The 25,069-nt window shown below is 46.0% G+C and overlaps 1 protein-coding gene across 2 annotated transcripts in view; it reads left to right on the top strand.

The window, feature by feature from the left end:
* Positions 1-25,069, top strand: part of TUBGCP4 (tubulin gamma complex component 4) — a 378,854-nt gene that overhangs the window by 244,333 nt on the left and 109,452 nt on the right. For both annotated transcript variants that reach the window (XM_086958209.1, XM_086958210.1), the window contains exons 12-14: positions 8,198-8,305; positions 9,651-9,789; positions 23,056-23,233. In XM_086958209.1, the coding sequence (XP_086814335.1) occupies positions 8,198-8,305; positions 9,651-9,789; positions 23,056-23,233 (425 nt within the window). The remainder of the gene's footprint in view (positions 1-8,197; positions 8,306-9,650; positions 9,790-23,055; positions 23,234-25,069) is intronic.

Raw genomic sequence — 25,069 nt, 5'->3', positions numbered from 1 at the left:
TGCTTCTTCGATCAGCAAGGAGGTTATCAGGCTTGCCAGTGATGTGAATCTAACTTAGAAGGAAGCATACAGTCGACAAATGGGTGAGTAAATACAGGGAAGTATCTATACCTATAAATTAGTATTAAGCTTTTCTTGCGAAACTCCTGGTGGACCCACAATGACCAGGATACAGGCAAGGAACTCCAGGATGCCAGAAGAGCTGGTGTTTCCTATCACTGAAGGAATGCACAGATCAAACAAGCAAAAGAACAAAACATATCTAATCCTGACAGCACGACAAAATGCAATACAAGGAAGGTGATGGATGGGATCAGAATATTGTGCCGAACTAGCCGAATCAGAAAGCCATACAACACAGCAGAAGGTTACCCAGCAGCTTCTGTTGGAGAAGAAAGGAAATGTGAAGGAATTGTGCTACAGCAGACAACAGTAGAAAGTGCTATAAAAGTATGTGGTTAAAGAGCAGTGCAGGCCCACATCTCATGCTGATGCAAGGAAAGGCGAAAAGCTCACTAGAATGTAAATGTAAATGTAAATGTGGGTGTACTTGTAAAGCGCACTGTGACTCCAAGGAGTATCCTGGCGCTGAAGACCGCTGGGGAACCCGTCCTGGTCTTCCCTGTGAGATGGTCCCTTTCTGGGTATCTCCAAGGTGAAACCAGGCATCCCCGGCGTCTGTGGGGGGCCGTTGTAGAGATGAGGCAAGCTAATGCCCAGAGTTGCCGAGTGTGATCCCTGGTTAGAGTAGGCACCGAGGCGAGAATTATCGAGTCCGTTTGACCCTGGTCCACGACCCTGCCGCGTCGGGAATTGAACCCTGGTCCCGGGCCGTTCTCTGCTTACGGGTCTGCCGCCTCTAACCAGTAAGCCACACCACTCCACTTGCCACCTGCAAGGTCTTAGTTAAAGGAAAACGTGTGCTTGTAAGCTTGAAATAATTTATGGTCTCAGCAGACGCACTATTCTGTTGTCAAGGACCCACTTGAGCCTTAGGACCATGACTCATTGACGCGGTTCGTTTCCGAGTGGCCATTGTGTCCTTTAGTGATCCAACATCCTTTTGTCCTGCATTTAAGTATAACTGACACACTTCGTTCATGATGATTAGAGCCACGTTCTCCTGACACAGACCCGTGCTCATCTTACCTGGGCAACCACTGTGCCCTCCATTTGGAATTCTGCGACAATTTTTCACCTTCGAAGGACCATCCCTTGGTCCCTTCTTTGCAGGCATTGTGTTCACATGTTGTGGCCCTTTTGCTGTCTCAGGCATAACCCTTTATGCCCTGATGTTAATGATCCCTATATATAGCTAAGGGATCGAAACGTATTCGACTGTGGTACCTTGACTCATATTGTTCATTAATACATATGAGCGTTGCAATCCCAGTTTGTGCCGTAACCATTGTGTTTTTTTTTTTTGTCACAACTATATGCCCGAGTTTGGAAGCCGTATATAATTTTCCTTTTGTTTGTTTTCCCATGCAATATTTTTATTTTGCTTCAATAAATGTAAATGAGAATTCCATTTGGATATCGTATGTAGACCTCATTGTATCTCTGTGTACAATTGACTTTTGAGATTGCGCACTTAAGCGAGCCACGTTCCTTCAGTTAAAAAGCAAAAAAACAAAAGAGCTAAGGCGAACAGCAAAGGTGAAAGCAGGCACTGCTGTTGTGTGCCACGCTGAATGGGGCCGGATAGTCATCCGTTTAGGTATAAACTTGCTACGGCCCATTCATATAGAGTGTTAATGAGTTTCCAAAAAGGCCCTAACATTCCCATGGAGGCTAGGACATTGTATAGCTATCTTGACTCAAACCCCTTGGTGGCGTTCAGGAAGACCGCCATTGATTCTAACTCTGGTTGATATTGGTGAAGTAAGGCATATAGGGTGCATAAATTATGTGTGGTCGAATTCTCTGGTATAAACCTCACTTAGTCCGGTAACACCAGTGTGTGCACCCTATTAGAGATGATTTTTGCAAATATTTTGATGTTGCAATTAATAGAGAGGCAACTGTATGACTCCCAACTGGTGTGATGTTTATTAAGTTTTAAGAGCTCTATCAGTAATGGTTCCCATGGTAACACACCTTTATCTAGTGCCTCTTTGAATATCACCAGAAGGTGGTGTGGCCAACATATTGGCATAGGTGTTGTATAGTTCAGCACATGAGCCTTCCATCCCTCGTGCATTCTTGTTCGGGAGGCCGCAGATTACTTCTTTTGTCTCTCCTGTTGTCAGAGGGTGTGTTAGTAATTCCCTCTGGGCGCAATTAAGGCAGTCCATCAAGGTTGTTGATAGTAATGATATTATTCGCTGTCAGTGACTTTCCTATGCTAGCGGACATTTTTTTTTACGGCTTTTCCCCTTCTCCATATGTATGTGTCCTGCTATACTTCCCCATATATTTTCCTTCTCTGTCACTGGTTTCTTTATATTCTGCAAATTTATCCCTCAAACTTGTCCGTCGTGATTCTGGGGCTCTGCAGCCCAGTTTCGCCTCCAGTTTCATTTCTACTGCAGCTTCTCTAGTTGCCGACACAGTGACTTAAGTACCACTTGTTGTTTAGCTATACAGTGTCCTCTTTTCACCACCTTAAATGCTTCCCAGAGTGTGGTGACAACTGCTACCATTCCCTGATAGTTGCAATCACTTTTTATTTCGTCACCTATTACCAGTCTAAATCATGATCAGTAGTGTCCAGGGGACAGGCGCCACGCCCTGTCTTATTATTGCCTGGCATCCATAGTTTGCATTAAGTGTTTGCTGAAGGGACGCAGTGCTGGGAAAGTGAACAATCCTGCCTTAAGCTTGTCTTTAACTAATCAGTACTGTGTTGAGGACTCCAGCTGAGAGAGCCGCAGGGTAATTTGCAACTTGTTACCAAGCCCATCCCTCCCACACCAGCCTCCAAACTTTGTCGGCTAACATTATTCACTCTCCTCATACATATACCCTTTCCTTCCAGCCAAATGGTTCCCCCAAAGTACTCCCAACAAAAGAATGTCCCAGAATTTAGCAGCCAAGGGAAAGGGAGCGATCATTTAGGTCAGCCTGGATCAGCTCAATGTCAGAGGACCATGGACTTTTGACGTGGTATGTATTATGGAGGTGGAATGTGTCAGGTGCGAATCAATAGTGGAACAGCATGTTCATAAACTGAGATTCGGACTGTATAATATTGGGACATGCCAGGTCAACCAGACGGATCACGAGGGGGACATTTGTCTTAAGATAAAGCATGAGGCAAGCAGCTTCTCACTCAGGTCTCTTGCCTTCGCTGGTCTTTTGCCTTCGCTGGTCTTTGCAGGTTCTGGGTAACTGAGCAGCTTGTAGTGGATCCCTAAAAATTTGCGTCTTTTCCTTGTATCTCGCTGGGTAGAGTCTCATTGGTTACTGGATGGTGTAGGTGATCCCCAGCTGTTGGAGTTGCTCTTTAGGCTAGGTGTAGGTTCTGCAAGCCTCCTGTACTGTGAGTATGAAGTCCGGATAGAATGAGACGGCGGTCTCCTAATATTGCAGGCCTGGCAAGTCCCGCACTATCTTCAGAATTAGATCTCTATTCTGAAAGTTCAGGAGATGGACAATAATGGGCCGAGCCGGCAATGAGCAGTGCACTAGTTCCACCACAGATAGCTATGAGAAACATCCAGCCCGAAGAGTGTTGTCAACATATCCTCTACAAATGACTACATTTTTTCTATGTCCCTTGATTCCGCCACACCAAGTATGCAGACGTGGTTGCAGCAAGACCTGGCTACTAAGTATTATTTTTTAGCCTTGATGAGGGAAAGCACTTTGTCCATTTTTGAGGAGTTTATCTTGGTCTTTATGGGCGTTATCTTCCACAGAGTATATCTTCAGCCTCAGTCAGGCGGTTGTCATGTTTGTCTAGCCTGGTTGCCAGCTTGTTTATGCAGAGATTTAGGGTGTCAATTTTCTTATCAATGGAGGGGAGGCTTGATTGCAAATTTCTAAGAAGAGATTTCATATTGACATCATCATTACTGTCCTGGGTTTCCCCTGCCCCCTGTGGACCCAGCGTTTTGTAATATTTGCTCGCTTGCTTATCTGGGGTATTCAAACAAGACCTGGGACTGCTTTGGGTCCGCTGATTTGCCCATGGTTGGTTAGGGTATTGGCAGAGTGGTGAAACTAATGAGCACCTGGGAGGTGCTCCGGGTAGTTTCAGACCTGTAGTTTTAGTGTGGCCAAAAATATTTATGTATGGCCCTGCCTCACCCCTCCAGTGGTGTGCAAGCAGTCCAGAGGCCGCTCCCCTCAGTATTTGGGGTGGTCCCACTCACTGTGGACAGCAGAAGCTGCCTACCTCTCTCTTCCCCAGACCAATTTGTGGTCCCTTCCTCTGTATAAGTGCGCCTTTATGCTGCGATTCTGGTACCAGGTGCTTCCCGCCACGTAGCTAATGGGCACACTGAGGTGGAAATCTGTGTGTGTCCCTCACTGTCTATCGTATGTGGTGTAGGCCTCTTCTTACTCTCGCTGCAGGGGTGCTGTCCGACTCCAGCTGCCAATGCGCTTGGCCCGAGCTACGCCCAGCGCACAGGTAGTACAGCGTTCAGGCCTGGAGCTTGGTGGTGTGTCACACCTACGTGGAACGCACTCAGAGCGCCCCCCCTTGAGCATGCTTCAGTGGCTGGCCGTTCACTCTCCACATTACTTCCTTCAGGTATTGACTGATGGTCAACGCAAACACAATGAGATGATGGACAGAGTGATGAAACTTTTCAGACACTCACCCCCAGTCACAGATTTGGGTTGAATCCATCATCGGTCTTTAGCTCACTTCACCACCCCAGTTTTGACCCACCCATATACAAATCAGTCTTGACCCTGTGCCTCATGGGAACAGTCCAGCCCGAACTGCCAGGCCAGGTCCTGCCTGCACCAGAAACAAGCATCCTGGGACCGGTTTCGGAGTAACACCCCTACTCAGCTAGGCAAGCTTGAATCCAGTGGCAAAGTGAGTAAGGCTCCCACGTCTGGGCATAACCTGCCTACTTAGGGCAAACAAAGCAAACACAAGGAGATGATGGACGAAATACTGAAACTTTTCAGACACTCTACCCCAGTCACAGATCGGGGTTGAATTTTTCATCTTTCTTTAGCGCACTTTGCACCCCCAGTTTGGACCCAGTCTTATGCGGTCGGGCCTGCAGCCTGGGGCCTACACGGAATGCACTCTGAGTGCCCCCTTGAGCAGGCTTCAGTGGCTGGCCCTCTTCTCTCCATGTTACTTCCTACAGGCATTGACTGACGGTCGGCATCTTGCCAGCTAACTGCAACGGTCGCATCTCTACTATTCCGTGGCATCCAGAGCAGAACCAGGCGATGTTGCACGGCTAGGTGTAGAGGGAACACTGGCTTCTGCTTCTCAGCATCTCTATTGTTTCCCACCACAGGAATAGCCATTATTTGGACCCGGGTCAGCGGAGCATTAAGCCTAGATGGCCATCTTGAACACCAGTCAAGCTCCGCCCCTTCAAAACTGAGTTCTAGAAAGCAACTTTTCATCTTTGTTTTTTTTCTTGGACTTTTTTTTACTTGATGCAAAAGTAAACTGAACTCTGAGCACTTGGAGCTCTCAGAGCACGAAGACACGTGGCAAATTGATAAGAGGATAGTCCCTTAACATCCCTTCTGGAAGGACTGGACAGGAGGATGTATGCTCCCCTTATATCTTTGCTCTCCAAGATACTCATGAGAGCTGTTGTTTGATGCACTTATTAGGAGCAGTAGGGTTATATAGCCTTGTTAACCCCTTCCCTGCTGGCCGGTTTCCGCCCCGTGCGGTAAACAAACGAACAGGGGCGGGCCATGACGAACCCCAGCCGTCATCAGCACACGAGCACCGTAGTGCATGACGGCTGGGGTTCGTCACCAGCATGGAAGGGGTTAATATGCAGATTCACACTTGGGTCACGTTTGTTTATTCCAAAGCGTTGCCTTCGCCTGCAGGTATTGAAGCCTCATGTGTGACTCATTACTACAATTGAACCAAAAGATTAAATAAAGCTGGGGCAAGGGAGAGGAAGAGAAGGGCATTCGTCACATGATGTATGAAACGTTACTTTATTTGTTTTTTATTTTCCACATGTGAACGTAGGACTGATTGCTGTAAAAAAAATATATATATATTCAGCCGCGGCCGGCAGTGGAAGTACCGGCAGGGTGGTGACGTGGAGAGGGGCAGGGTGGGGGGGTAGTAATGTATCGATTACGGACCTTAACAGGTAAGTAAACATTTAAATAAACAAAACAAATTTCGTTGAGTGCACTGCATCCCCAAATGCGATACAGTGCGCACAACGAAATTCGTTGTATTTATTTAAATGTTAACTTGCCTGTAAAACTCCGTAATCCATACATTACTACCCCCACCCTGCCCCTCCCCCCTCCCCACGTCACCGCCCTACAGGTACTCCCACTGCCGGCCGTGGCTGTATATATTGTTGGTGGCCTACAAACTCCCCATGAAGACAAATTCCCTATAATTGCTGGTAACTATAACACCTTTTCTGTTGTTTCTGCATTCCTTTTTCCCTGTATACACTGGTTCTAACTGGTCTTTCCAATGTGCAACTATCTTCTACTGCACCTCTGTGTAAAAAAGAGTCCCTGGATTTACGCATGTTACTATTAGTTTAAGATCTATATAATTGGAAGTTCTGTCAGATTTGTGTTGCTTCTACACATCTCATTTCCACTTATCATTACTGCTGCAAATGGCAGAATCAGTGGCACCCTTCGAGAAAACAGAGTCAGTTTAATTATCTTTATCAGGAAGAGTTTTCAACTTCACAAAACCAACAAACTAGATATTTTGTAATTAGCAGGTCATTTGCATTTACTCTTTCTCTAGTTTATACTACAGTGATACATTTGAGACCGATGTTTACTCCTGACTGATGTAGCCAGTATATGGCATTCACCTGTTCAACCTGCAAATGCAAACTTCTATATGCTTTGCCCTCCTCCAGTGAATTTCTACAACAGTGGGACTTATACATTTAACAAACACTTCACAAAAGTGCACACATCTTGGTTAGAGATTCCAAAATCTGTAGCCATCAAACCAAATCAATTGGTGCCTTTTTGTCACAGGTACTTGGGTAAGCCATTCAAGATACTGTTTGGGTTATTCTGTTATTGAGCATGGAAATTGAGAGGTTTTTCCTTGTGAATGCAAGGGTATCCATCATAGTTGAAACTTGATGGATGAGAAGTGATCTTCCATTGACCAGGAAATGTGTCTGTTTGAAGATTGATTCCTTATTAAGTCCAAGCATCCTACTTCAATTGTCATGGCGCATTCCCATATCTTAAGGCTTGTAGCATTGAAGAAGACAGACTTAAGAGTGTTTTAAAGTCAATCATATGAAATAATTGTATTTACTGAAAAGGGATTTGACCACATTGCCATGTGCAAGTAGAATGATTCAGCATCAGACCTGCCTGTCCCACTTGTCAAGGGATTCCAAAACATGCCAGGAAGGGGCAGAAGAGAGCAGATACCAAGATGTATGCCCATTGCCAAAATACCATATGTGGTAATCACTGGAAGTCTATGCCACACAAACATGATAGTACTCTTCTGTTGATGTTAGATTTGTTGTAGGGTCAAACATTCTTATTGGTTAGATGTTTTGGGGGAGGGGGGTCAATCATTCTCTTTGGCGTCCCCTCCAGCAGGGCTGGTATGAGACAGTGATCTCACATCAGCCATGATATTGCCAACTGACATTATGGGCACGGTATTTTCATCTTCAGTTCTTTGATGACATTGGCTGTTGGAACTTGTTTATTCTGTCTGGGACATGGGACAGTATCTGTGATCACAGGTACTTTTTTGTTGAAGCCATCTCTGTGCATTCAAACTTGTGTATCCACCTAGCACTGGTGCAGTGGACTGATGCAATATTGTAAGACTCTAAGGTCCTCATTTACTGAAGTTTGTGCAGGAGCAGTACAACACTATTTAGCATTGCACATTCAGGCCTTTAAATTGGTAAGTAAATTGACACTATCTTTTGCCTTTTGTTAGTACGTGCGGAAATGTTTAGTAAATGAGGGCCCAAATCTAGAGCAAGCTTAAACTATATTCATACAGTGAAACTACATCTCATTAAAGTTGCCTGAATAATCCTGTGTATTTTTGTTTTAGATGTTAATGTGGCTTTCCATTTGGCTGCACATAAAGTCTTACTGGATGATGATAATCTTCTTCCTCTCTTGAAAATGACAATTGATTACCATGGAAAAGACTCCAAAGGTATGATTACCGTGCTCAACCCTGATTCCATCTCTTTTCTTTCTCTTTTTAACTTTATTGAGCTTTCTTGCTGCATATATTTATTCACCAGATGTTGTCAGTATTTCAGCCATTGGCACAGCAAATTGTACTTGCATTATTTTCTCTAATTGCAAAAGAAAACTTTGTGACTTTTCAAGTGCTATTTAGTCAATGAGTGGACAATGGACCACCATGTCTTCCTACTAGGCCAGGAATTGTAAAGGTCTTTGACCAGTTATTCCTAACAAAGGAAGATAATCCTATGTAATATTTCTGAAGGCTGCAGTCAGAATGCTAATACATGTTGTTTCCTGTGGAAGAACAGTCGGGTCAAAACACAGTTCTTTTCATTGAATTGAGTAGATTCACGCTTAGAGGTATGAGAGATTGTCAGATCCTTCACTGTGCAGTCACAGTGAGGGCCAAATCGGTTGCTTCATTAATATTAATGGAGTGGACATCGGCGTGTGACTTACTGTGGACAGTTGGGAATGCTGGGATTGAGGCTAGCATGGGATAGAAGGCTCGATCCCAGCATTCACATTCACAATATGATGGGTTTGTCATCATTGCCCTCTAAATAGATGGGGGCCACCCTGAATGTTAAGCTTTGTCTGCCCTTCTAGATGTCTGCAGCCTTACATTAAATGCTTTGTGACCACAAAAACAGTTGCAAAGCATTTGTGCATACCATTGCCAGCTGAAATTGAGGAGAAACGTTCCTTGGTCACTCATTTTCCTTGCGACTTGCTGGGAATCGTTGTGTGCATTGTGATTTGTTTTTGCAAATACGGATCACAGAGCACATTTGTGCTATGAACTGGGAAGTGTGGCTCAATGGTTAGAGGAGGCAGACCATGAAGCAGAGGTCAGACCCGGGACCAGGGTTCAATTCCCGACGCGGCAGGGTCTTGAGCCCAAAAATGTCCACGGACTCGATAATTCTCGCTTCGGTGCCTGCTCGAATCACGGGTTCACACTCTGCAACTCCGGGCAATAGCTTGCTTAATCTCCACTATGGCCCCCCCCGTGGCGGGATGCCTGGCTTTCACCTTGGGGGTGCCCAGTACGGGTTATCTCACAGGGAAAAACCAGGACAGGTTCCCAAAGCAAGCGCTTAGAGACCGTTGGTGATAATGCGCTATATAAATATAAATTACATTTACATTTACATTTACAATTAGGTGCAAAGCCGATTGCACTGGCTCTATGAATACCATGTGTTTTATGCAACAAGCACAGTCTGTGCATATTGGCATGTTGCATTTTTACAATGAAACAAAGTTCTTTAAAATATAATTTTTGTCGTTTTGTTGTTCGACAGATGCATCTCAAGCACGGGAAGGTCCTTCAAGAGAGCCTTCACCCCGTGAACCTCCCTCCTCTGGATGGGCAGCTCTCGGACTCACCTATAAAGTGCAGTGGCCTCTGCATATTCTCTTTACTCCAGCAGTGCTGGAAAAGTGAGTATCTGCAGAATTCGTTTTCTGGTATTTCTTGAGATAATTTATGAGCCTTACCTGAGTCCTGCTAGCTGTACTGCAAAGTAAGCCGGGCCAACTAGCCTAAAGTAGTCTACTACTTTGTATCATAACCTCAGATCTAAGGCTTGAATGACTATGTCAAGGTGCATTATATTTTTTATTTAAAAAACAGGTGAGCCTTTCAGGTAATTTTCAATGAATCAGTTTAGATATGTACTGAAACAGGAGCACTACATATCAGAGCCTCTGCCTCCGGTCTTGAGTTCCACAAGAAGCTGAAGTTTTGACTCTTTGAATTGTACCCCCACCCCAGGCAAGGCTAACATTCCACCTGCACAGTGCCATGATACCCTCCTGGGTGATAGTGCACTTTATACATACCCATAACAACTAAGGTATATTGCAGTGAAAGTGATTCTGTGGCAATAACCTCTTGTCTTCCTCTTGTATTTCTTCAAAATTGAAATCTGTCTTTTCCCTCTTTAAAGGAACCCACTCGGTTTGTTTCTTGAGTTAACCCTTTTCAGCTGTCTTTATACTCTTTTTGTGCCGCTTCTTATTTTGAGGGAGTTATGATATGTCATCTGAGATTTGAATTGTGTGCAACCGCCAATATTGTGGCATCATGGCGCTCAAACTGTCCATAATGATTACTGGTGTACCTGCATGGTTGATTGCAGAAGTGTATGGTTATAGTATGATCTGTGTATAAATAGGTGAGTGAACTCTAGCAGATCTTGAAATGTGGCCTGGTCATGTACTAGACGTAGTAGAACTGGAACAAATGCTCATCTTTAAAGAATATGTGAAAGGGAGAGACATGGATCACACTTCATGCAGCTTTATTGTTTGTTACATTTGTTGACTTTTGCCTGGAAGATGTAGTCTCTTGGTTTTCATTGGTTTCATTATTGATAAATGTCTCCTTGGAGTTGTTTAGAGGTTACTTTGAGCGTGAAATTTCAAAGAACCATGTTTTTGCAGCTTTCCTGAAAGCGAGATAGTACTCTGGTTCTCTGTGTCTGTTATCTGGTTGAAGATGGCTTTCCAAAGCTTACTGGTTTGGACTGAGAAAGAATCTGCAGAGCTTTGTCTTGTCTAAACGTGGCAGTTTTAGTTGTAGGAGAGTGTTGGATTCAAGGCTTTGCCTTTGGCGGTAGGTCTCAAATTTTGTATGTTGGCCCTTTTCCATGCAGTGCTAGATCTGTTATGAAGCCTACAAAATAATTGGTGGGTGGGTGGAATGCATGAAATAATCTCAGCTGCTGGCAATTACTCCAATCCATCTCCCAGTCTATTGGTATTTCACTCACCATGCCAACTCAATTTGGTCCTAGTCATATGCAAAACAGTCTTCTCCCTGATCCAGTAGGAACAGTCCACCCCAGGACATAAACAACCCAAGATTGATTTTGCCCTGATTGGTTCTTTTCAGTTAGATGCAATCCGTGGTACAGTGAGCAAGTGACCCACATCTGGGCATACCCTTCACACTTAGTACATTCCATTGAAGCATACAAAGAAAAGATAGAGGTGGGATGCTTAAATGTATCTCAGCCAAGGTTAATTACTCAAGCTTCATCCCAGTCTTTCGTTATTGGGCTGGACTGTTCCTATTAGAGCGGGACGAATTTTGTTTTGCTATGGGTGGGTCTAATCTGAAGTAGCATGGTGGGCAAAATAACATTGGGTTGGAATGCTGCCTGAGCAATTGCCCGTGATTAGACATATTCCAAGCATCCTACCATAACAATTTATGGAGTTGATGTAACCTAAGTGCCCAAGGGTATGCGCAGATGTGGGTCTCTTGCTAACTGCACAACTGGACCCATGCTAGACCTGCCTGAAGAGCCTCAGTGAGGCCAAAATCTGTCTGAGGTTGCTTGTGTTCTGGTTCAGGGAGTACCTGACTTGGCAGGTCGGGCTGGACTGTCCCCATGAGGAGCAGGGTCAAGACTGATTTGCATGTGGCTGGGTCCAAATTGAGGTGACATTATGAGAAAAAAGAACACTGTTGCAACTCGAGCATTTACAATGGTTAGACTTATTTCAAGTAATCAATCAATCAATCAAGAAATTTGTATAGCGCGCTACTCACCCGGAGGGTCTCAAGGCGCTTGGGGGCCGGGGGGGAGGTCTGCTACTGCTCGAACAGCTAGGTCTTGAGTTGCTTCCTGAAGGAGAGGTGGTCTTGGGTCAGACGAAGGTGGATGGGGAGGGAGTTCCACGTCTTGGCTGCCAGTTAGGAGAAGGATCTTCTTCCCATGGTGGCTTTTCGGATGCTTGGAACGGCGGCGAGGGCGTGGCTGGTCGATCGTAGCTGACGGGTGGGCGTGTAGATGGTCAGGCGGTTGTTGAAGTACCTGGGGCCCAGGTCGTGGAGGGCCTTGTGTGCGTGGGTGAGGAGTCTGAACGTGATTCTCTTGCTGACGGGGAGCCAGTGGAGGTCTCTCAGGTGTCCGGAGATGTGGCTGTGACGGGGGATGTCCAGGATGAGTCGTGCGGAGGCGTTCTGGATTCGTTGGAGTCTTTTCTGAAGTTTGGCTGTGGTTCCGGTGTAGAGGGTGTTCCCGTAGTCGAGTCTGCTGGTGACGAGGGCCTGGGTGACCGTCTTCCTGGTTTCGGTGGGGATCCAGCGGAAGATTTTACGGAGCATGCGTAGGATGTTGAAACATGTTGATGAGACGGCGTTGATTTGTATGGTCATCAAGAGTGAGGAGTCCAGGATGAATCCCAGGTTGCGTGCGTGGTCCGTTGGTTTGGGTGCGCTGCCAAGGGCCGGGGGCCACCATGAGTCGTCCCATGCAGAGGGTGAAGATCCGAGGATGAGGACTTCCGTCTTGTCTGAGTTCAGTTTCAAGCGGCTGTTCATCATCCATTCGACTACGTCTTTCATCCCTTCGTGTAGGTTGGTTCTGGCGGTGGCTGGGTCGTTGGTGAGGGAGAGGATCAGCTGGGTGTCGTCGGCGTAGGAGATGATGTTGAGGTTGTGTTGGATTGCGATGGCCGCGAGGGGCTCATGTAGACGTTGAAGAGTGTGGGGCTGAGTGATGATCCTTGTGGCACGCCGCAGATGACTTTGGTGGCCTCGGATCTGAACGGGGGGAGGAAGACTCTCTGGGTTCTTCCTGCGAGGAACGAGATGATCCATTCTAAAGCCTTCTCTTGGATTCCGATGTTGCTGAGGCGCTGCACTAGGGTGCGGTGGCAGACAGTGTTGAACGCTGCGGAGAGGTCCAGTAGGATGAGGGCCGCCGTTTCCCCGTTGTCGAGCAGGGCTCGGATGTCGTCAGTGGCTGCGATGAGGGCGGTCTCGGTGCTGTGGTTGGCTCGGAAGCCGGACTGCGAGTGGTCGAGGGATCCGTTCGTCTCGAGGAAGGCGGCGAGCGGTCTGTTGACGGCCTTCTCAATGACTTTGGCAGGAAACGGGAGGAGCGAGATGGGCGGTAGTTCTTGAGGTCGGTGGGGTCTGCTGATGGCTTCTTCAGGAGGGCGCTGAGTTCGGCATGCTTCCAGCTCTCCGGGAAGGTGGCGGTGTTGAAGGAGCGGTTGATGATGTCCCGGAGTCGGGGTGCGATGACGGAGTCGCCTTGTTGAAGACGTGGTGGGGGGCATGGGTCGGTTGGTGATCCGGAGTGGATGGTGTTCATCGTGTGGATGGTGTCTTTGGTGCTCACTGGGGTCCAGGTGCGCAGGGTGGTGGTGGGGGGCGTTGGTTTGGTGGTTGGGTGCGTGGTCTGTGTGCCGAAGCTGTTGTGTATGTAGGCGATCATGCTGTGGAAGAACGAGGCGAGCGAGTCGCAGAGTTCTTGCGAGGGGGTGATGTCGTTGGTTCCGGCGCTGGGGTTGGAGAGCTCTTTGACGATGCTGAAGAGTTCCTTGCTTTTATGTGCGTTGTTGTCTAGTAGTTCCTTGAATGCTGTCTTCTTGGAGGTGTGGATCAGCTGGTGGTGTTTGCGGGTGGCGTGCTTGAGGGCAGTCATGTTGTCTGTAGTAGGGTCTTTGCGCCAGGCTTTCTCGAGGGTACAGCAGTTCTTCTTGGAGTTCTTGAGATCGTCGTTGAACCAGGAGACTTTCTTGCTGCCGGGTCTGCTGGGATGGTTTTTCAGGGGTGCCAGGTCGTTGGCGCAGTTGGTGATCCACTGTGTGAGGTTGTTGGCTGCTTGATTGGGGTTCGTTGAGCTGGCGGGAGGATTCTGGTTCAGGGATATGGTGAGCTGGTCGGTGGTGATCTTGTTTCAGCTCCTGCGGGGAACCTGTTGCGGGTGGTGGTGAGTCATGGTCCTTCTGAAGCTGAAGTGGACGCAGCTGTGGTCTGTCCAATGGAGTCCGTTGGAGTGGCCGAAGGAGACGTACTTGCTGCAGGAGAAGACTGGGTCAAGCGCGTGGCTGGCGTAGTGGGTGGGGGTGTTCACCAGTTGCTTGAGTACGAGGTTGGCGATGATGTCCAGCAGGGTGGTGGTGGTGTTGTCGTTGTTGTTCTCCAGGTGGAAGTTGAGGTCCCCTAGGAGGATGTAGTCAGCGGAGGAGAGGGCGTGTGAGCTGATGAAGTCTGCGATGTCTTCGCTGAATTGCGTGCGAGGTCCTGGGGGTCTGTAGATGAGGGTGCCTCTGAGGGTGGTTTTCGGGTCGGTGTGAATCTGAAAGTGAAGATGTTCGGCGGCTGTGAGGGTGTGGTCGGAGCTGGTCGTGATGCGGATGGTGTTCTTGTGGACGATGGCGATGCCTCCTCCTGTCTGGTTGACGCGGTCCCTCCGGGTGATCTTGTATCCGTCCGGGATGGCGATGGCGATGTCGGGCGCTGAGGAGGCATTCATCCAGGTTTCCGTGAGGAAGGCGACGTCTGGAGATGTGGTGTTGAGGAGGTTCCAGAGTTCCACGGCGTGCCTGTGGACGGAGCGGGTGTTGAGCAGGATGCAGTTCAGGTGGTTGCTGCTGGTGCTCGGCTGGGCGGGTGTGGGTGCGGTGCAGGTCCGAATGCAGGAGAACTTGGCAGGTGAAGGGTCCGTGGGTGCGTCTCGGGGTGGCTCGGTAGCAGCCGGGGGTCCGGCCGGTGTTGAGTGCGTTGAGGGGGGCGTCGTCGTAAGTCCGGCGGGTGGGGTGGCTTCTGCGGGGGCCAGGGGTTCTGGCGCTGGGCGCGGTCCCGGTGTGGGCGGGCTTGCCTTTGGCGCGCCTTTGGCGCGCCTTTGGCGCATCTGCTGCGTGCGTCCGCTGCGCGGTCGCTCCGGGGGCGTCATAAGAGGGGAGGATGGGTCAGCTGGAAGGCGGGAGGGAAGAATCCAATGGGTGTGGAGGGGCGGGGCCGCACGGGAGGCAGCAGCGGGAAAAACGGGGCTGAGGAGCCCGGCGGACGAACCACTCACTCGGGGGTACAGAAGAGAGAATGGGGCGGGCAGGCACACAAGCACTCAGGCAGTCCAGGCGGGGGTACGGAAAAATGGGGCAGGCAGGCACACGGGGGGCACTCAGTGCAGGCGCAGGCAGTCCAGGCGGCGCTCGATCAGGGTAGGAGAGCACCGATCTGGAGGGAGGAGCAGGAGGCAAGAAGACTGGCAGGCAGAGCAGCAGCGGTGGGGAAGTGACCTACCCGAGGGTTAGGGTCCCATCACCCTTTTTGTGTTTCATGTACCTCCCTAAATAGCATGGATATGCCCAGACGTGGGTCCCATGCTCATTGTATCACTTGGAGACAAGCTGTACCTGGTTGATGAGCCCATAACTAGGGTGAAACCAGACGTGGGTTGCTGTGGTTCACTTTAGGGAGGACTTGGCAGTTCGAGCTGAACTATTCCCATGAGGAGCAGGGTCAAGACTGATATGCATATGGCTGGGTCCAAATTGAGGTGGCGTGGTGAGCAAAAGAGCGATGGGGTGGAGTGTTACCTTGAGTGATTGCCAACGGTTAGATTTATTGCAAGCAGTGTCCCATCACCTTTAGTGTGTTTCATGTACTGCCATAGATGCATGAGAATACCCAGATGGTGTCCCATGCTGACTGTGTCACTGGAAATATGCTGTACCTGGCTGATGAGCCCATAACTAGGGCAAAACCAGTCCTGGGTTGCTCGCGTTCCGGTTCTGGGAGGACCTGACTTGGCAGGTCAGGCTGGACTGTTTCCTTAAAGTACTGATTTACATATGGCGGGTCAGTCTGAGGTGGCAATGTGTGCAAAAGAATGATGGGTTGGAATACTACCCCCAGAGATTGCCAGTGGTTGAACTTAGTGCAAGCAACCTCACATCACTTTTTATATCTTTGCTGAATCTATTGCGTGCAGTACTTAGAAAGGGGTCCTGCAAGATAATGGGAGCACAAGATTCCAAGGAGAGTTTTGATTTTGTTCCAGCACTTCTAGTGTAAGAATAGTCTGTCTCCTGAATTTTGGCCCAGGTGTACGTTATTGGTTAGACATTTCTGGGCTCTGTGAAGTAAAGATAATTCACATAGTCCAGGTGAGAGAGCACAGGCGCTGCTGTCACTTGCACACTGTATGGGAAACCTAGGTGTTTAAAAAATAATCTTAAGATTCTGAGCCTAAATGTATAGTATTAACCCTTTCCATGCAGCCGCGATTCCCCTGGTGTGCTGTAAACAGCACGAACAGGGGCGGGCCGTGACGAACCCCAGCCGTCATCAGCACACGAGTACCGTAGTGCATGACGGCTGGGGTTCGTCATCAGCATGGAAGGGGTTAAGTAGACTGTCTGTTTATATTTCCAGAGTAAAGTCTCCATTGAGAATGATTCCAGTGCTTTTTGTTGTCTTTGACTCTTGTGGCATGTCATAGGTCTGTAGGCCAGGCATGTATAACTTGCTGGTGGCCAGTTTCCTCATTTAAGGATTTTAGCTTTCAATCTGATCTAGTTTATTTAAGATACTTTCTTTTTAAAACATTACAATATTATTGCAAAGAATTCATCTCCGTTGTTTCACATACTCAAGATAATGATGGTAGGTTAGTCATGGCTCACCTCCTGAAGAACGATGATCACATCCCTGTCCAGAATATTTATGGCCCAAATGGAGACGATCCAATCTTTTGGGACTCCATCTCCCCCATACTTGAAACAGTACCCCAAGACGAACTGCTTGTGGTTGGGGGGGATTTCAATCTGCCTCTTGACCCGGTAATAGACCGCCAGTCTCATTGTACCTACCATCCCACTCGCTCACACGATAGTTTGAAACGCCTCTGCTCCAAATTTGACCTACAAGACTCCTGGCGACTACAGCACCCAGATGGCCGTGATTACACGTCCTACTCGACTCCCCATAACTCCTACTCCAGGATCGATTATATCCTCATCAATAGTTCCTTCACTCACCTTATTGAAGAAACCAACATTGCCCCCAAACTCGTATTAGACCCCTCCAGCATCCAAGCTAAACTAGTAGGCTCCAGATCTATTCTTCCCCCAAAGAGATGACGACATTTTCACAAAGCCAGAAAACAAGGAAAAAATTGAATCTGCCATAAGAGACTACCTTGAATTAAACGATACCCCGTGCTCAGACATAGCGAATGTCTAGGACGCACTTAAAGCCACTATAAGAGGGGTGATTATTGGTATTAGAGCGCAAACTAACAAGGCACTGAATCTAGACCTTGTTACTTTAGAAAGGGACATTAAGATCCTGGAATTATCCCATGCGGCGGACCTCCATAATACTTCGGTTCTAAATGACCTCACTAAAAAGAAATATGAATACAACGCGATCCTAAGCAGAAGAGCGGGGGTATGGGTTAATAAATTTAAATCCTTGAGGCTGTGTGAAGGCAACAAAGCAGGGAAACTATTAGCATCCTATCTAAAACATAAAAAGAGACAATTCAACATTGCCTCAATCAAGGATCAAAACAATATTATCCAGACTAAACATAACCACATCCTACACACCTTCAAGTCCTTTTACGAGGATCTGTACAAGAATAAATTAGACTTTGATCCTCATGCGTGCTCTACATACCTAAACTCCCTAGGACTCCCAAAACTCAACGACGCGGATAACCTGAAACTGAATTCCCCGTTTTCCCTACAAGAAGTCTCGGACTCCATTAAAACCCTCAAAAGCAATAAAGCACCAGGCCCCGACGGCTTCGTTGCCAGTTTTTATAAGGAACTTGGGCCCGCATTAAGCCCAACCCTTCTAAAATGGTTCCAGTCCTTTTCCTCAAAAAAAGGAGTAACGAAATCAATGAGTGAGGCCACCATTATTATCATACCGAAAGAAGGGAAGGATCCGCTACTAACAAAAAATTATAGACCGATATCCTTGATTAACCTAGACTGCAAGATCTATGCCAAAGTCCTCGCGTCCAGACTGGACTTGATCTTACCTAAATTAATTAGTACATCACAGGTTGGGTTCCTAAAGCATCGCATGTCTAATGACAATACGAGACTTCTCTGCCATGTTATAGAAACGGCCAAGGCGTTTGATGCCCCCTCCGTGGCGATTACCTTAGACGCGGAGAAGGCGTTCGACAGAGTATCTTGGCTCTTCCTTAAACATTGTATGTCCACCTTCAACTTGGGTAACACCTTTATAGATATGGTCATGGCTATGTATCTCTCCCCATCCGCTCGCATTGCCATAAATGGCTCATTGTCAGATCCCTTTGGCCTGGAACAGGGGACCAGACAGGGTTGTCCCCTCTCCCCATCACTCTTCCTCCTGGCAATGGAGCCCCTCATTGCCAGCATTAAAAAGAACGACAACATCAAGGGCGTAAGCTTTGGGGATACTTGTGTTAAACTAGCCGCATATGCGGATGATATCCTGATAGTGACTGAATCTCCGGAGCCTTCCATCACCGCCTTGATGTCAACCATTGAATTATACTCCACCCATTCAGGCTATAAACTTAATCGGGAGAAATCGGAGGTCAAACCATTAAACATACTAGCCACTAAAGACACGTTGGGGAACTCTGGACTCTGTTGGCAATCAGGGTTTATAAAATACCTGGGGATAGAGTTTGGGGACTCCCTTATGGAAACCCTTCTACAAAATGAGAAGACAACCCTAAATAAAATAAAAAAACAACTGGATGGATGGTCCCCTCGCTTCATCACGTGGTGGGGTAGAGTAGAAACCATCAAAATGATGATATCCCCCCTGGTAAACTACCTTATTTCAATGCTTCCTCTAACACTCACCCAAGACTTCTTCCATAAATTGGACCAATCTATAGCCAACTTCCTGTGGAAAGGGAAAAAAGCGAGAATCAGCATTAAAAAATTACGATTGGACAAATCTTTAGGAGGGGTCAACCTACCGAACTTTAGACACTATGAGACCGCTTTCCTAGCGAAACAAGGTGCCCACTGGCTAGCCCCCACTGTAAACTACACCCCAGTTTGGCTGGAAGTCGAACAAGTGATCCTAAACAGAATCACTCCGGCTGCGGCCCTCTCACTCAATTTAAATGAACTAGCCCACTCAAAATCGATCTTTCGCAACACGAAAACGGCTCTTCTTAAAATCGAAAAATTTCTAGATCATAGCATATGCCACTCAGGTTGGGAATCTTTATGGAACAATCGACACATACTGCACAAAGGCAAACATCTGCATAATTCTCAGTGGGTAAAGAAAGGTATCTTCTTCCCGCACCAATTATTCGAGGGGTCATACTCTATCCCGTTCAGAGTCTTGCAAACTACCTATGGCCTGGCGCCTCTAGAGTTCTATACCTTCCTAAACATAAAAGCCGCACTCTCTAAGGCGAAACTCTCCCTAATACCTCCCTCCCTCCCATCTTACCTCAGTAGATTAAACAGACTTGGACATCAGGTATCACATCTTTACAAACTTATTCGCCCCCAACATACCAAACTCACCGCTCCACTCACTCAGTTTTGGTCTGAAATGTCATCTAGACCAATTTCAGAGGAGGACTGGGCCAATACCTGGGAATCTTGCATGCGACATAAAATTAGCCCGACTTTATCCCAGACCAAATATTGGTTCCTCCACAAAACCTTCTGGACTCCTGCGCGTCTTTATGCCCATAACATCAGCCAAGACGCCTTCTGCTGGAACTGTAAACGGGCGGAGGGCGACCTCGCACACATTATTCTACATTGCAACTGTGTTACCCAATTCTGGGACAAGATATTCGACTTCATTAGGAAAATTTTCCCCATCTCCCCGTCTAGAGAACTTCCATACCTAGCTTTTGGTTTCACCCTAGAGCCCTCCCTCCACGCCGATGACAGGGCATTACTTGATCTCATGCTCACTGCAGCTGTTAAAATTGTCCTCAGTAATTGGAAGGATTCTAGCAAGGCTACATTTGCTTGCTGCCTTAACTGGATAATTAACCTCAGGGGAGCGGATAACATAGCTCTCCAACAATCACCATGGCGCCCCCTATGAGAAAGATGTGGTCTACCCTTGACAGTTATTTTACCACCCATAAACCACCTTAGTCATTATCTCCCCCCCCCTCCGTTCCACTTGACGCCATCACAATCCAACAGTGTGGAGCTAATCTGTTACTTCAATTCACCCTGAATTCCTGAGCCCCACCTACATATCTTTGGCGCTCTAATTTACATGCAACTGCCCGGACACACCGCCTACAGAAGTATGTATTATCGTGTAACCTATTGTGTATTGCTTTTTACCCCTTTTCGCTTTATTGTACTGTACTGTTCATTTGTATTAATGTATGCTTTTTAAGTCTGTATTTTTTTGTATTTATTTAATACTGAAACACCCAATAAAAACCTATTTGAATTGAAAAACATTACAATAACATTATGTTTTAAAACCTCTTTTCTATCAAACAAGGACATTTGCCCAAAGCATTAGAAATATCAAATAATACTATTTAGTCTTATAAATACTTTGCAGAACAGACATTTATAATTTTACATTTAACCAGAACTGTACGAAAATGTCTGCTTCGCTGAGGTACAACAAAAAACACATATCAATTAAAATATGACCTATAATTTACCTTTATATTTAGCTTCCAAATACATCACATTGCACGAATCCCTGAAGATAAGATTGGTAAATTCCAAATAGGTTTTATACTCCGCTGCACCTGTAAAACCTTGCTTTACCAATCTTGTATCTGGCAATTCCAGGAAGTATAGAAATTAATTCTGTAAACGTAACTAACCCATTGTAGGTGAACCAGAAATTATAACCACCAAATATTGAGTACCAATACTGGATGATAAAACAAAAGTTGATCGATGTTACATTTTCTTCAGCATTGTAATAGAAAAAAATCACTGTAAAATGACATGAAAAAAATAATTCCCCAAATGTCTATCTTCAAATTCTTCAATTATAAACTGTACATTCTCTCTATCTTAAATAAGGCTTTCAAACAAAATGAAGATATATTTGGATGAGAACAGACTTGTAGGGGGCAAGAAAACCCTAAAAGGCAAGGTGTTGCTAAGAGCATCCAAAAAGTCATCCTTCTTATAACCTTAACCATGGAGCAAGAGGGGAAGCTTTAAGACCTTCTAAGGTTTGAACCCTCTAAATTATCAGAGTTTAGCAAGAGATCAAATGACAAAAGGGCTTGTACAGCCTACTTGTTTTAAAGCCCCCTTTGTCCATTGATCCGTTATTGTGTCAATCACATATTTTCCACCCACTGTAGCATACAGCAGAAGGCAGTGGGTCAGCCGTCTTCAGTCATTCACTTACTTCACTTTGAATTACGACATTCTGTCCTTTCACAAGGAGCCCATCCACACACCAAGTAGTTCCCTTCAGTTCCAGGGGCTACTATGGCTATGTGTTCTTTGTAAGACCAACAAATATCTTTGCTTTTAGATAGAGATTTTTTTCAGATTAGTAAGGGTCTAGTGTAGTACATAAGTCACTTATGTTGTAGTTCTAGTCTTTATAGAATGTTACTTACCTGACTTGTATTCCACCAGAATGCTCTTGTTTCTGTTCCATGTTTGTTCTTAAGCAAGGGTTCTATTCCACGGCAGTTGCTTGTATCCCCTGTGGGGAAGAGTCCGCTTTATGTACTACATCTAGCAGCTTCCCCAACCATAAGGTTTTGAAGAAACAAAACGAGCATGGCCAAAGTCAAATGACTGTCGGCTAGCACCATTCACATTGCCTTTGACAATGCTTATTATACAGGGATTTAGAATTTTATAGCATATCTACCTGTTGAAATGGACCTAATGTTTTAGAAATCACCTTATCCTTTTAAAAATAAGTCCCCTGTCCGTTTTGGTAGCATGTGTTGAGGTGTAAAATTACGGCGGCACTGCCATTTTGCATGTTTTTTATATAGCGCTAGAATCACTCCCGGGGGAGTATCTCCGCGCTTCGACCGCTGCGAAACCCTTCCTGGCTTCCCTGAGAGATGGTCCCTTAATGGGTATCTCCAGGGTGAGACCAGGCATCCCCGGCGGTCTGGTGGGGCCGTTAGTGAAGATGAGGCAAGCTAATGCCCAGAGTTGTCGAGTGTGATCGCTGATCAGAGTGGGCACCGAGGCGAGAGAATTATCGAGTCCGCTGACCCTGGTCCAGAAACCTGCCGCGCCGGGAATCGAACCCTGGTCCCGGGCCGTCCTCTGCTCTCGTGTCTGCCGCCTCTAACCAGTGAGCCGCACTACCTTACATTACGTAAGAGCTTTGATAATAGCCTCTCCTATTATGCCAGGACTCACATTATTTATTTATTTATTTATTTAAGGTGTTTTATATGGCGCATACATGATCCGTGAGGGTATCAGAGCGATGTACATAAAAGCAAGCAAGTCATACATGAACTGTATAGCAGGGTTTGGATTCTAACCAGGCTCAGATTTTTCCACCTTTCCGCAGATGTACACGCAGTGGGTGGAGGTAGGCAGACCGCTGTATTTCCAGGGTTGGAATTCCCAGTGAGTCTGTGCACGCCGTCATGCTTACATGCTTATGGGTGTTCAAAAACTCCTCTATAATCTCTTTCAATACTTGAAAGAGATGAAAATGTACTCCTGACAAGGGAAGGAATAAAACTTTTTCCAAAGGGAATATTGGAGGGAAGGTGAATTGCAATCGCTCAAGAGTTTCTCATTAGCAAATGTAAGTGTATAGATTTGCTCACGCCAAAATTGAATTCACAAGTTTGCTAGGAGGACGACAATTTTCAGACCTAATTCAGTAAACTTTTGTGAATACCTTAAAGTTGTAAATCTGCATGAATGCCCTTGATGAGAATATGAATAGAAGTCATACCGTTGTTGGTCTTACTTCTTCAACAGGTACAATGTGGTCTTCAGATACTTACTGAGTGTACGGCGTGTCCAGTCTGAACTTCAGCACATTTGGGCTCTGCTAATGCAGCGCAAACATCTAGAATTTGATAAAACCGATCCTATCAAATGGAAATTACGGAACCACATGGCGTTCTTAGTGGATAACCTTCAGTACTATCTACAGGTGAGTGAAAGTAAACATGATTTGTATGAGGTCAAGCTTAATTTACTGAAATAAACTTCAAGAGATCAACAAATCTTAGTAAAATGATCTTGTTTTTCCACAAACATCAAGTTAAAAATAATTAGTGAAACATTTAAAAAATGCAGTATCAAACGTTCTTATTAGGAGTAGACAGCAAAGGTTACAGATGTTTTATTAGGATAAAACCTCTTATTTCACTGTCATGGTTGTCAACAGGATACTCCCAGACGGTAACAATAATATAACTCTCCTAATTTGATGCTCTATGGTTATTAAAAAGAAGACTGCATTCTACATATTAGTGCAGTTTCCGATATGATTTTTTGCAGTTTTAGATTTTAAGCATATTGGATTACTTTATTTGGGGTCATTTTCGACTGGCTGAAACACCAGGGGTCTAAGCATTCTCTGGGTAAAGGACTGTAGTTTCTGGTATTTGAGGTCAAGGTATAGTCCCAGCATATTACAGCTGCTTGATAATTCATATTTTATGGTTTAAATCTTTTTTATAGATTTTTAAATTGCATAGATCATGGATACTTTGTTTGATTACTTAAACATTACAATTCTTTAGCTTGAAATTGAAAAACTCATACGATCCATATCCATACTAATAAAGAGAGAGCACCAAACCTTTGAGGCGGGTTGTCTCAGGAACCACAGCACCAATCACAACACCCAATACAGCGTTGGAAAGGGCAGTTGCAGCAGAAGGACATAGGCTATGCAGACGCCCACCATATACATTTAAAAGGTAACAAAAACGTGCCAGCAAAGTAGTCCCTTGTGGGCGTGTCTGTGTTGTGCTTTGGGCGGGTGTTGGGGGTGTGACAAACGCTGGGGGCATGTGGTACGTTCCGCTCTTCATGCCATGTCTCATATCGTGTGCTAATCCCACCCTGCTCCCTTTAAATACCCCTGCACCCCATAATCATAACCCACCCTTACTCCTTAAAATACCCCAACACTCTTAAACACTAACCCATCTTAACCCTATAAATATACCCTGTACCCCAAAACCCAAACCTATCCCTAAACCCTAAAAATACCCCTGTACCCCAAAACCCAAACCTATCCCTGAACCCTATAAATACCCATGTACCCCAAAACCCAAACCTACCCCTGAACCCTAAAAATACCACTGTCCCCCAAACCTACACCTGAACCCTAAAAAACCCCTGTACCCCAAAACCCAAACCTAGCACTGAACCTTTAAAATACCCCTGCACCCCAAAACCCAAACCTACCCTTGAACCCTAAAACTACCCCTGTACCCCAAAACCCAAACCTAGCCATGAACCCTAAAAATAACCCTGTACCCCAAAGCCCAAACCTACTCCTGAACCCTAAAATACCCCTTTATCCCAAAACCCAAACCTAGCCCTGAGCCCTAAAAATACCCCTGTACCCCAAAACCCAAACCTCGCCCTGAACCCTTAAAATACCCCTGTACCCCAAAACCCAAACCTACCCCTGAACCCTAAAAATACCCCTATACCCCAAAACCCAAACCTAGCCCTGAACCCTAAAAATGCCCCTGTACCCCAAAACCCATACCTATCCCTAAACCCACCCCTGTACCCCATAACCAAAAACTATATCTGAACCCTTAAAATACCCAAATACCCCAAAACATATACCTCAATACCCTAAACCATATACCCCTACTTACCTTTTCCAAGCATTTAAAAAAAACATGCTTTTACCATTCATGCATGTACAACGAATTTCATTGTAAATGTATGCGTGTTAAAAGCATATAAAATGTAATGCTATGCATTATAATGGCATTGCGGAGTCATCTTACATTCTTTT

This window comes from Lissotriton vulgaris, chromosome 2_1 (assembly GCF_964263255.1).
Source record: "Lissotriton vulgaris chromosome 2_1, aLisVul1.2, whole genome shotgun sequence".
NCBI classification, from domain to species: domain Eukaryota; kingdom Metazoa; phylum Chordata; class Amphibia; order Caudata; family Salamandridae; genus Lissotriton; species Lissotriton vulgaris.
This window is presented reverse-complemented; position numbering and strand designations above follow the sequence as displayed.